This window comes from Leptidea sinapis, chromosome 18 (genome assembly GCF_905404315.1).
Source record: "Leptidea sinapis chromosome 18, ilLepSina1.1, whole genome shotgun sequence".
Lineage (NCBI taxonomy): Eukaryota > Metazoa > Arthropoda > Insecta > Lepidoptera > Pieridae > Leptidea > Leptidea sinapis.
Window position 1 is genome coordinate 672,053 of NC_066282.1, and position 12,812 is coordinate 684,864.

General features: G+C 34.2%; 1 protein-coding gene across 4 annotated transcripts in view; it reads left to right on the top strand.

Moving 5' to 3' along the window:
- The window catches only part of LOC126969629 (epsin-2), a 46,239-nt gene that overhangs the window by 12,240 nt on the left and 21,187 nt on the right, over nt 1-12,812 (top strand). For all 4 annotated transcript variants that reach the window (XM_050815183.1, XM_050815185.1, XM_050815186.1 and 1 more), the window contains exons 2-4: nt 3,657-3,751; nt 4,202-4,493; nt 11,224-11,396. In XM_050815183.1, coding sequence (XP_050671140.1) covers nt 3,683-3,751; nt 4,202-4,493; nt 11,224-11,396 — 534 coding nt within the window. In that variant the 5' untranslated portion in view covers nt 3,657-3,682. The remainder of the gene's footprint in view (nt 1-3,656; nt 3,752-4,201; nt 4,494-11,223; nt 11,397-12,812) is intronic.

The following is a 12,812-nucleotide window of genomic DNA, read 5'->3' on the forward strand; positions in this document are numbered from 1 at the left end:
GAACCAGCAGAGCCCCGCTTACTGGCCGAAGGGCATAAAATAACACTCCGAGGTGCCCAGGTATCGGAGGTACACCGTTAAAGTCTGAGCTCTCCCACAGACACGCAGCCCTCGTCACGGTACGTCTCACAACTTGGCTTGGATTCCCTCCTCCTTTATCCGGGCTTGCGACCGGCACCATACCAACCCTTTGATATAGGGAAGGATATGGAGGCGGAGTTTAATTTAAAATTAAATCTAACACTGTTTCCTCTCTTATTTCTTTTCGTAATTTATTAAATATTTCTATATACATAGCATGACTCGCAATGACTCCTTCCAATTTGAATACGTAGGCCAAGCTGCCCTCGCACGGACAATCGTACGTCGTTTGCTCCGGCGTCACCAGTCCCGGACTCTACAAAACTATGCTTGTAGTTTTAAGTTTGTGTTAAGTGTTTTTTCAAATTTAAATCGTGGTTTGTAGAAGGAAGATTCATTGGAATCCGACATAACCCTCTTCACCTGTACTATCATGAAGTTATGCGGCTGCGCTCACTGTAGGGGTATTTAAATGTAATTTATAAGTAGCTTATTATGGTGTAGTGTAAAAGAAGCCTACACTAATAGTGATGTAATTTAGCCGCTCCATGTCGTCCGCGCCACGTGTTTGCGGTGAACACTCATCATCAGGCTTGCCTGCTACCGAGGTGTCAGTTTATTTCAATATCGTTGTGTTATCCGCGGCTGAACATACAGCGTCCGCTAAACTTTCACATACTATATTAATATATCTGATAAACAACAACGCTATTGTTGATAATTGTTGGTTTCTTTTGTTATCCTATTCAATTGTGAGCAGATAGACTAATGCCTTTTAATTGATGCGAGTCGTAGAATAGAGGTACTAAATAAAAACTAAATATTTTTGTTATTCGTGAATTCTGTATATATTATATTGAAACTAGCTGTTACTCGCGACTTCGTCCGCATCGTACGTTATCAGTGTATAACTATAGTACGTATACAAAACAATTATAATATAACATCTCTTTTTTGTATCTAATCTGTGGTTAACGGTGCTGGTTGCACATTTAGTATCACCTTATGATGTAGGTATTTTAGTGAGGTAGTAACTCCAATAAATAAAATTCGTTAAGGCAGCGTTTGTAAGAAACGTATTCGTTCGATCCATTTTTCTTTGACTTTGTTTACAAATAGGACTACCACTACTAGACCAGGGTCGATACTTTTTGAAACCAAAAAAATTACAGTAGGATCTAATCCATTGGTAAAGGACGAGAATATAACAAAAATTAAGGAAAAAATAAATTACGGGCGATATGAGGTCGGGAAGTGGAAAAGGGGGGATGTTTTAGGGTTAAAATCGGTTTATCTCGATTTCCGGAAAAACTACAAGTCCTATGGCAAAAATATAAATTATATATAATTAATATATAATAATATAATATATAATATATAATTAATATATATAAATTATTACAATTTTTTCACATAACCTCAAAATTTTTGTGAAAAATTCACAAAACCAAGTTTTTGGTTTTTATTTAGTTCTTTTTAAAAAAAAAATTTTTTCTATGAAATTTGGTGAAAAAATTACCTTATTATGTCCCAAATACACTAATTTAATTGATTTAAAATATTTATTTTTTCGCCTTATTTTAACTTAATATCAAAAAAGCACCCTAATTTTCAATCGAAAATTCTGACGTCAAAATAACAGCTTTTTTTCAAAAATTTTGGGGGCTTTTTGTTCGTTGAAATATCTACTTTCTGATAGTGTAAAAAAATATGTATATTTTTTTACACCATCATATTTTCTGAGAATATTTCCTATAGTAATGTATTTCCTATAGTAATGTATTACTATAGGAAATATTCTCAGAAAATGCAAAAAATTTAAAAAACTCAAATTCGATTTTTTTTTAATTACTATGTACAATTTCATCAAAAAAATGAAACGATTCAAATCTGTTTTTTTTATTTCATACACTTGCTTGTCATCTGACTTATTGCAGATTATACAAACAGATTTATCCATACTGATAATCTGAAAAGACAAAATCAAATTAATAATGCCTTCAAAGTTTTATCATGAGTATAACTAAATTTATACAAATGATTCAAGTTTTCTTTAGTGTTAATATTCCGCCAATATTTGTCTTTAAAACAATTCGACACGTGTTTCGCCTCTACACGAGGCATCCTCAGGACGTGTTGTCTCGCCAAAATCTGGCACGAGAATCAAATATTGGCGGAATTAACACTAAATAAAATTTAAATCATTTGTATAGTTATGGATTTCCGCAAAGTAACGCCTAATTCAATAAATTTTCATAACTAAATTTGTTAACTAAAATAGCAGGTATGTAGTAAGGCCCAGACCCTCCTAGGTCTGTCTCCACTTCTCAATGAAATAACTTACAATGGGTTAAAATTTACCGAAGGTCACTCAGGTATATAAATTATCTTAAAACAGCAATAAATAGGCATCTACAAATATTATTTATAGAAGACTACAACTTTTTCAAAATATTGTAGATGTCTTATTAAATATTAACTTTATTAACTTATTTGTTTGTTAATTATAGAAGTATATTTTAATTTGCAATTTTTTCGTTTATCAATAAAACATGAAATCTTACGTTTTTTGAGTAATTAAAGTGTAAATTTTAATAAATACCTCAAAATTGTACATAATGATTAAAAAATATATTCTAATTTGAGTTTTTTTTTAATTTTTTGCATTTTCTGAGAATATTTCCTACAGTAATGAATATTTTTTTTACACCATCAGAAAGTAGATATTTCAACGAACAAAAAGCCCCCAAACTTTTTGAAAAAAGCTGATATTTTGACGTCAGAATTTTCGATTGAAAATTAGGGTGCTTTTTTGATATTAAGTTAAAATAAGGCGAAAAAATAAATATTTTAAATCACTTAAAAATTTCAGTGTATTTGGGACATAATAAGGTAAGTTTTCACCAACTTTCGTAGGCAAAATTTTTTTTTTGAAAAAGATATAAATAAAAAAACAAAAACTTGGTTTTTTGAATTTTTCACCTAAATTTTGAGGTTATGTGAAAAAAGTGTAATTACAAAAGTTGTAGATCTCTTTACTATCTACAACTTTGCCAATTAACTTTTTTCCATAGGACTTGAAGTTTTGCCGGAAATCAAGATAAACTATTTTTTACCCTAAAACACCCCCCCTTTTCCACTTTCCGACCTCATATCGCCCGTAATTTATTTTTCCCTTAATTTTTGTTATATTGTTGTCATTTTCCAATGGGTTTCATCCTACTATTATTTTGTTTCACTTTTTATCATTTTCAAAGGCTTCGGCACTGGTCTATACAAAGTCTTTTAATGTTTTGTGTTAATATATGGCCTATGACACTTACAAAAAAGTGGCTTTCTATTGATAAAAACATTAACAAAATCAGTTCAGTAGATTACCCCTAACATTCTCACAAACTATACTTCTTTAATATTAGTATACTCAGACGAAATTTTGTGACACCTGTAATTTGTATGATATATTTAATTTGTATTTTATATCACAACTCGGCACGCGGTGCGGTGCGGGTGTGTCACCGTGTGTACTTCGTGTTGTTGTATGTTTGTGTAACATCGTGATAGTTGTCTTGTTGCAGATTTTTTCCCGGGCGCTGGGTACGAAATGCAAGCAAACGTGGCGGGCCTAAGGAGGAATATTAAAAATCTCGCGCACAACTACTCTGATGCTCAGGTATCTTTGTTTCTGACATTCTACTGCCGACACATCTATATTGCTTCTCTCTCAACCTAAGCTTATATGTATTTACTACTTATACGTGTAAGATCGTGACCAATGTCAACAACACCAGGGCTGTAGGTGATGAGGAAATATGAGGAAAAAATAAGTTCCTACAATCACATTTCCCGCGTTGTGTGAATATTTAATGAAGATACATCATAGTAATGTATAGCTATTGTTGTTGTTGTCAATGGTCGAGCTAGGTGTGTATTACACGATAAGGTCGAATTGTATTAAAGACATAATTTATGAAAGAATTGATGAAAGTGTAAGAAGTGAAAGAAGCCAGGAAATTATGTCAGGAGACGCGTGGTTGTATGTCATGAATTATATTATAGATATTGGTCCAATCTTATCGAATTTGAATGTTAATGAATGACATGGTTGTTGCGTGCGGTGCAGGTAAAAGTGCGTGAAGCCACATCCAACGACCCATGGGGCCCGTCCAGCACGCTGATGGCGGAGATCGCCGACCTCACCTACAACGTGATGGCCTTCACCGAGATCATGCAGATGATCTGGAAGCGGCTCAACGACCACGGCAAGAACTGGCGGCACGTGTACAAAGCGCTCGTGCTCATGGAGTACCTCATCAAGACGGGGAGCGAAAAGGTGGCGCTGCAGTGCAAGGAGAACATCTTCGCGATTCACACTCTCAAGGACTTCCAATACATGGAGGAGGGCAAGGATCAAGGTACGCACGCTCGCTGCCCCGTGTGTTGTGGCCATCACTAAGTTATATCAGGTTTGGGTCAATGCCGTGCAGCAATCTGTGATCTGGCAAGTTGTTGGATGAGCCGCAGATTATGTAAGATGAGGGCGCGCGGCGCGGGCGGGGGAAGACCGTGGAGCTCGGCGGGGCTTCGCAAGCAGCCGGCGCTAATTGAGTTAAGCCGATCGATGGAGCCCTATCAATTACGAGATCACGAAATTTGTACAATTGCTTCGGTGTCACTTACAACTCGTAATTATCTGCTCACACTGCTCCCCTCGCGCCATCGCGGCTATTGCTACTCGAGTATTCATTTTGAATTACATCATAACCAGACTTTCGTTTCACAAATCATCTGGGGGTGGTATTTTTACGGTATCTACGGCAGGCCTGTCTCAATCCCCGAGTAGGTATCGAAATCGAGAGTACACGCAGCGCCCACGCTATCGTGGCGGTCCAGTAAGGACTCGAGAGTGCTCACGAGCGAGCAGTGACCATTTATCATAGGTACCAATTTAGTACCTATACTAAATAGGTTCAATGGTTGTGTTTCATTTTTCGTACTTAGACCAAAGGCCGACTGCAAAGAAGTTGTTTGTTATTGTTAATATAACACCTAAGAGGACGTGTGCAGCTCTAGCTCGCGTCACGATCCTTTTCAAGCTTCTATCTACCTAACTACCTATATCAATAGTTCCTACTTTTTGAAGGAAAAATGAACTATGTTTACTATGTCGTGGTCTTCCAACGCATACATTACTATCTGCAACTAATTTGGGTTTGACAAATAATGAATATTGATTTAAAATAACGATTATATACATATTTATATTATAGAAAAACCTCAGCTATTTTTATAAGATGACCTTAAACTAGGTAGGCACAGTTTAAGGTAAAGAAGCCAACTCTAATGTCGTCAGAAGAGTTAAGAGTCACGCGATAGAAAGAGAAGCAACTTCTAGGTGAATAAAAATGGAGGTTAATAGCGCTGTGCGATCTGAATTGCACCTTATTTTATGACCGCAAGAGTCCCTATTTCTATAATTGATTTTGCGGTGTGAGACTTATGTTCTTGTACTGTTACATATTCTTTGTGTAAGGTTTCAAATGCATAAAATTCTAAACAAAATATATTTTTCAATGTAATAAATAACTTAATACACTTGTTTTATAGGTTTCATAATTTTTTCCCTATGAATCCGTGATATTGATTTGAATTTGGATTGTTACTTTTGAAAACTTCAATCAACAATCACAGATGAGCGGGTAGAAAAAGCGGGTACTTTTCCTTGTTTTGTAAGAAATTTTATATCTGCTCCACTTTCCTCAATACTGTCAAGTCAGTCGTTCACAAATTATCCGTCTGAATATAATATAATAACATGGGCTCAGGAACCATTATTAAAAATAAAATTATGTCAATGAAAAAAATAATGGCTTTATATTATGTGTTTGTGACATAATCAGTTGGTAAATGTACCTTATTAACCCCGATCACACCATTTATATCTACTCTTCATTACCTTGTCGACAGATTCAATTATGGTGGTACAACATGAGGCATTTTGAATAGTAGAAAAATCTATAGTCAGATAGATATATTACTTGCAGCTCTGATGTGGTATTTATCGCATTTTAAGAAAGTTCAGTCATCATAATCATTAGAATTTGAGATTAGCGTAATTGAATTAAGGGTTAAAGTAAATAATTTGTAGTAATGGCTTATCGTGGTTTTGAAGCTATGTTTGTCATAAGGAAGGAATTATAGTTTGAGTATTCTATTTTCATTCACAATAATATTTTTCTGGTTGGAATCCCAGATTTAGAGAAAAACAAAGAATGTTAAGTTAGGTTGGTAAGAAGTTAGCGCTCGTTTGCACGAACACAACTGCCTAAGGTTACATAGTTATTCTGAAACATCATGTCCAATGATGATTTAAAGACTGGCGTAAAAGCCACGTATACATTTAAATAGGTTACTAATGGCATAATAAAGCCAGTAAGTAGATACAATACTTAGTACTACGTAGTTGATGAACCCGAAAAGAGAAAAATAAAACTATTGGTACAGTATATTAATTACTTTTATTTCACCTATTAATAACATAAAATATCATCTAAATCTTATGAACCTACCTATAGAAACATGTTATTCACAGTGTTGTTTCTAATTCCAATAAGGAAATGGGAAAATAAAACTCAAGGTAGAAATAAATTAAACTTAACGAAAGAACTTAACTGAAGATGGTCCTCATGCAGCTCAATACTTGGAACGAGCATTAAGTAAAATAAATGAAAAATAACTACTTGAAACTCAAAAGACTAAAGAGTCAACAAGCTCAAGCCTCAAACACCTAAAAAGTAGCATAAACATAGTCATAGATCGCATAGTCGCACAATTTAATACGAAACACACACTGTAATACAAAACAACGGTATGGTAATGAAAATATACCATTACTGTTGTGAATTACGATTTGTATTGTATTTAGTACGTAAAAATGACACTGAAAGTTGAAGCCACTGGCACAGAGTACAGATCCACTTTAATATGACGAGTTGTTCCGATTCGATTTTAATTGGATAAGGAGATAATTTCAAAGAAAATTGATTTTTCCTTAAATGTAGGTACTATGAATATGACAGCTCATAATCGATTATGATTCGACTAACAAAGATCCATTTGGTTATAAAATATCTAGTCTACGAATAAAAAATGAATCATTTTGTTATTTGAATAATATAAAGTACTTAAAAGTGAAAAGAAAACTCGGGATAGGAAGCACTTTATTTAAAGTCACAAATTGAATATAAGAATGTAACTAAAATTATAAAATATATTATTGTCTGCCACAACCTGGGCCCATATATTATGGTTTTCTCTTTGTGAGCGTAGCAACATCGAGTTTTCTTAGTAAAATGACAATTTGCTAATATCTATTATATTTTAGTATAAATAATCGTATATAAAATTCATCGACCTTTAGAGCTTGAATTCATTGTTTGTGTAAGGATGCTTCGTGAACGTTATGGTTGGATTACTGGCATAATTAGTAATCCCATCAAACAAATAAAAAAATTAAGTATAACAGGTCGAGTAGGCACCACAAGCAGGACTCATTTACAAATTGAAGCATGGATCAACCACCTTTCAAAATTTTATTCTATTTGACACAAATAAATTCATTAATTATAAACTAAAAATAACCAATGGTAACCTATACCTACCATTTAGAGTTAAGCGACAGCTGGCTACTTTAGTAGCTTATAGTCTTAGTCAACAAACTACTTCCTCTGTAGTGTTATTTAATAAACATGCCTCTATTGGGCAAAATTGTAAAATAATCGACATACAAGCCTCTGTTGGGGAATGTATTAGTACTAATGTACAAAAATAAAACAATGAAGATTTTTCTTCAATTAATTTAAATTAAGTTATTTGACAAGGGAGGACAACTCTTGCAATATCATACAAAATAGGCAACATTCACCAAATATAAATGTCACTGCTAGGGATAATCATAATATAAAGCTCATAAATATTGTTCACCAGAATATACATATAGGTGCCTCAAGTAAGAAATTGAACTGTTTTTGAGCTGTTGTAATATAGATATATTATATATTACAGAACATTGGCGTAAGAGTCATCAGCTCCAGTTTAGTTTTAGAGAACATAAAGTAGTCAGTTCGTTTTGTAGAAGTATGGCATTACATGGAGGTTCCCTAATTATTACTAATAATAGATTAAAATGTAAAAATAGAAGAGATATTGTTAATCTCTCTATAGAACAACTAATTGAGATAGCTTGTATAGAACTAGAGCAATTTATTATTGTAAGTGTATACCGCCCCCCCACTGCATCATATGAACAATTCCAACATAGAATGGAGGAGATACTATCAAAATTTTGCAAAACTAGCAATTATAGTGTGTGGAGATTTTAGTATAAACTTGCTTGAACCTTCGGCCAATTGTACTGGACTTAAAAATTTATTTCAAAGTTTTAATTTTAAAACTTAAACTTAAACTTAAATAAATTTCAACTTAAATTTAAAAGACATTGAACAAATGTTCAATGTCTTTTGGGAACCTACTAGAATCACTTCTACAACAGCAACCTGTTTCGATAATATTTTTACAAATGTTACTATTACTAGTAAACTCATAATTAATAATCTTCAGTCCGACCATAGTGGGCAACTTATAAAAGTAAATACAATTTTGGACAATGTCAGACCAAAAAAGGTGACGATTATACCAGTTACGGGTAGCCGTCTTGAGAGGTTTAGAAATAATTTGGTAAATACGGTACCATTTTTAGACTGTAACTCAAATTTTCACTATAACTTAGTCCTCAATTCCTTCTGCGAGGAATTTGACAGGATTTTAAACAACGAACATTGTTTTAATGATTGGGCAACAATGGATATCCACAAAAGTCGTAAACGCTTGTATGACCTTTATTATGAGAAACATTACAATAATAGTGAAGAATTTAAAATATATGTAAAAAAATACTCCAAGCTCTTTTAAGTAGTTTGTCATGAAGCGAAAACTCGTTTCACTGCAGATAAAATTAAATACAGTAATAATAAAGTAAAAGCGACTTGGAGTGTAATTAAGAATGAAACTGCTAGATCGAATTGCCGTAACACCTCAATCTGTTTGAATATTAATAATCGCGCTATAAATTCGGAAATAGAAATTGCAAATGAATTTGATAAATACTTCTCCGAAATCCCGATTATCACGACTAAAGACCTTAACACTTCACCAAAAGCAGCACATGATATGCTTAGATTACACGTACCAGTATCTTCCACTGATTTGAAATTTAAGTATGTTACAGGTAGCGATATAATAAAAATCTTCATATTAATTAACCTAAAAAATACAAAAGACCTATGGGGCCATTCGACTAATATTGTAAAATACATACTTGACATTATAGAACCTGAATTACCAATAATATTTAATGAATGCATAGATGAGGGTGTGTTCCCTGACCTCATGAAATACAGCAAAGTTATACCTTTGTTTAAATCAGGCAGTTCCTTTGACCCTGCTAATTTCAGACCTATTTCAGTGCTGCCTGTTTTTAGTAAAATTTTTGAAAAACTTTTGCTTCAACAGCTACAAATGCATTTTTGTAAATTAATGAACAAAAATCAATTTGGTTTCACTAGGGGCTTATCAACAATTAATGCGGGTACTAGACTCATTGAGCACATCTTTGACACCTGAGAAGAGTCACAGGATGCATTGAGCATTTTTTGTGGTTTGTCCAAAGCATTTGACTGCGTCCACCATGAAACTTTACTCCTAAAACTAAAGCATTATGGAATGAAAAATAGAGCCCTAAATCTGTTAAAATCATATTTAAGCGAAAGAGTTCAAATAGTCGATGTAAATGGCAAACGTTCTTCGGGTAAACCTGTCGGAATAGGCGTTCCACAGGGTTCTATTCTTGGTCCTTTCTTGTTTCTTATATATATTAACGATCTACCGTTTGTGGGATTGTATTGGTTGCTGATGTTACTTCACTTATTTTTAAGCGACGTGCAGATATTGATGACGAGGTAAACAATGCACTCTCAAAGATAGTGCGTTGGTTTGAGACGAATAATCTGCACTTAAACAGTAAAAATACAAAGTGTTTACGGTTCATTACACCAAACACAGCGGAGATACAAACCAACGTACTTATAAATGACCAGAGATTGGAACTTGTGGACACTACGGTCTTCTTGGGTATCACGTTAGATAAAAAGCTTCAGTGGGGTCCACATATTGCCCATCTAGCAGATAGACTCAGGTCTGCGGCATATGCAGTTAGAAAGATTAGAGAGTACACGAATGTTGCGACCGCTAGATTAGTGTACTTCAGTTATTTTCACAGCATCATTACGTATGGTATTTTACTATGGCGTCATGCTGCTGACATTGATATAGTGTTTGCTCTGCAAAAGAGAGCTGTTCGTGCATATATCAGCTTGGTTATAGACAGTCTCTCAAATAAAAATTTAAAGAAATGAATATTATGACTGTTCATTGTCAGTACATTTATGAAAATTTAATAAACGTTCACAAAAATCGTCACCTTTTTGCTCTTAATAGTGATTTTCATTATTATAACACTAGAAATAAGGGATTGCTTGTAACTAATTCTAGTAGGCTTCATAAGATACATAATAGCTTTAAGGGTAAGTTCAGGCATTATCTATAAATAAATTTAAATGTTTTATAAAAAAATGGATCTGTCGTAAATCCTATTACTCCACTGCTGAATATCTAAATTATCGGACAGCCTGGGTCTAGATTATGATTTCTTTATAGCGATAGAAATGACTGTACAATATTGTATATTTTTATTGAAAAGAGCGCAAAAAAAGAATGCTGGGAGAGTTTCATGCGCCGCTTCTTCTCTCTCAGAGCGCCATTTGTTTCCGAAGCGGTAGTAGTATCTAGTAGTTATTAGAAATGACATCAAAAAGAATTCTAAAGGAATCAATTTTGAGAAAATAAATGCCTTTTATGCCTTTTTCCCGGCTCACATATTTGATGGTAGTAGACAATCCGGTACCCGACGTCACCACAAGCAAGATTTTAAATTTTTCCCAAGATTTGCGAACTGTTTAGTGGTACCGGTTACGTGCGTCCTGATCTTAAAGATGTAATCAGTATAAAAATGTTGCTTGATAATTTCAGGTTTGAATGTAAGAGAGAAGGCGAAACAATTAGTTAATTTGTTGAAAGACGACGAGCGGCTGAAGAACGAGCGAGCGCGGGCCTTGAAAGCGAAACAGAGGTTCGCGCAGGGAGCCGGCGCCTTCGGCAGCGACGGAGCGCTGGACCAGCCCGTCAGCCCCGTGTACCCGCAGGTACCTGGCGCTTGTACAACGTTCTGATAGCAGAGATTTATGATTGGAAATCGGACTCCTTGATTGCATAAAAATCCTAAGAGAATTTAAATAAAATTATTTTAATTTGTTTTTAAAATTTTGAAAAACTGGAACGGGATGCTATATCTACACTTTAATCGTGGTGAAAATTATTATTGTAAAATTTACTTGCACGACGAACAAAACTATTTTCTACATACACAAATAAAATTTATAAAACAAAATTTTATGAACGATGCGGGACTCGAATCCGCATTCCGTGCCGGTGCCCTAACGGACTGAGCTAACCGTTCGAGTGACGTATCGTCATAAAATCTTGTATGCTTTGTTCAACTCTCAGGTTGTGGTTTCATCTACAGGATCTACTTTACAGTTGATAACCTGCTCAACCCCAATATTTGCATATTAGGAAATTGACTTAAGATGTCGCTCTTGTAAATCTAAACAATTTGTTATGTTTTCGAGGGTTATACAAAATTTTATGAACGATGCGGGACTCGAATCCATAACCCTAATATGCAAATATTGGGGTTGAGCAGGTTATCAACTGTAAAGTAGATCCTGTAGATGAAGCCACAACCTGAGAGTTGAACAAAGCATACAAGATTTTATGACGATACGTCACTCGAACGGTTAGCTCAGTCCGTTAGGGCACCGGCACGGAATGCGCATTCGAGTCCCGCATCGATCATAAAATTTTGTTTTTTAAATTTTATTTGTGTATTAATCCTAGAAGTTAAAATAAAAAAAGAAGGGTTATCATTTTAAACAAATAATTTTATACAAAATAACAGTATCAATAAAATGATGTTGTTTTTAAGATCTTCAATTCTATGTCTGTTTGCCGATATGTCATAATCAGTGTATGGTGGCTTTTTGAGAAGGGCGGTGATGGCCAAGTCGGAAAGACATAGAGAAAAGTCGTGAAAGGAGTCATGCCCTCGATTTATAAGAAACTATTAACCGCATATTTAGTTTTTTAAAATTTCTTGAACTATTGTCAGAGATCTACCCGAATGATTTTTCAAAAAAACTACATCCTGTATTAACTCTGTTGCTGTTAAGGATCAATCTTTGCAAAGATATGTATTCCTAAAAATTAAAGGAAAAAAAATTCAAATTGCTTTTCATATCTCTCTAAAATGGTTACCTTTGACTCCAATGCATAAGTTTGTCGTCTCTCTAATGATCTTAGTTTGAATAGGAGGCTAGTTTTCTTCCGTGTAGAAATAAAAAAACAAAAAATTTTGTATTTCCAGTTGATAGAGTTGGTACAAATATTTTTAAGGTCCATGCCCAAAATGCCTTCCTATTGTACCGTTTAAACGTGAACTCTATCGTACTTATGTTAAAGACGCAACAAAAAGTGGACATGGCTTTGTTTCAGCCAAAAAA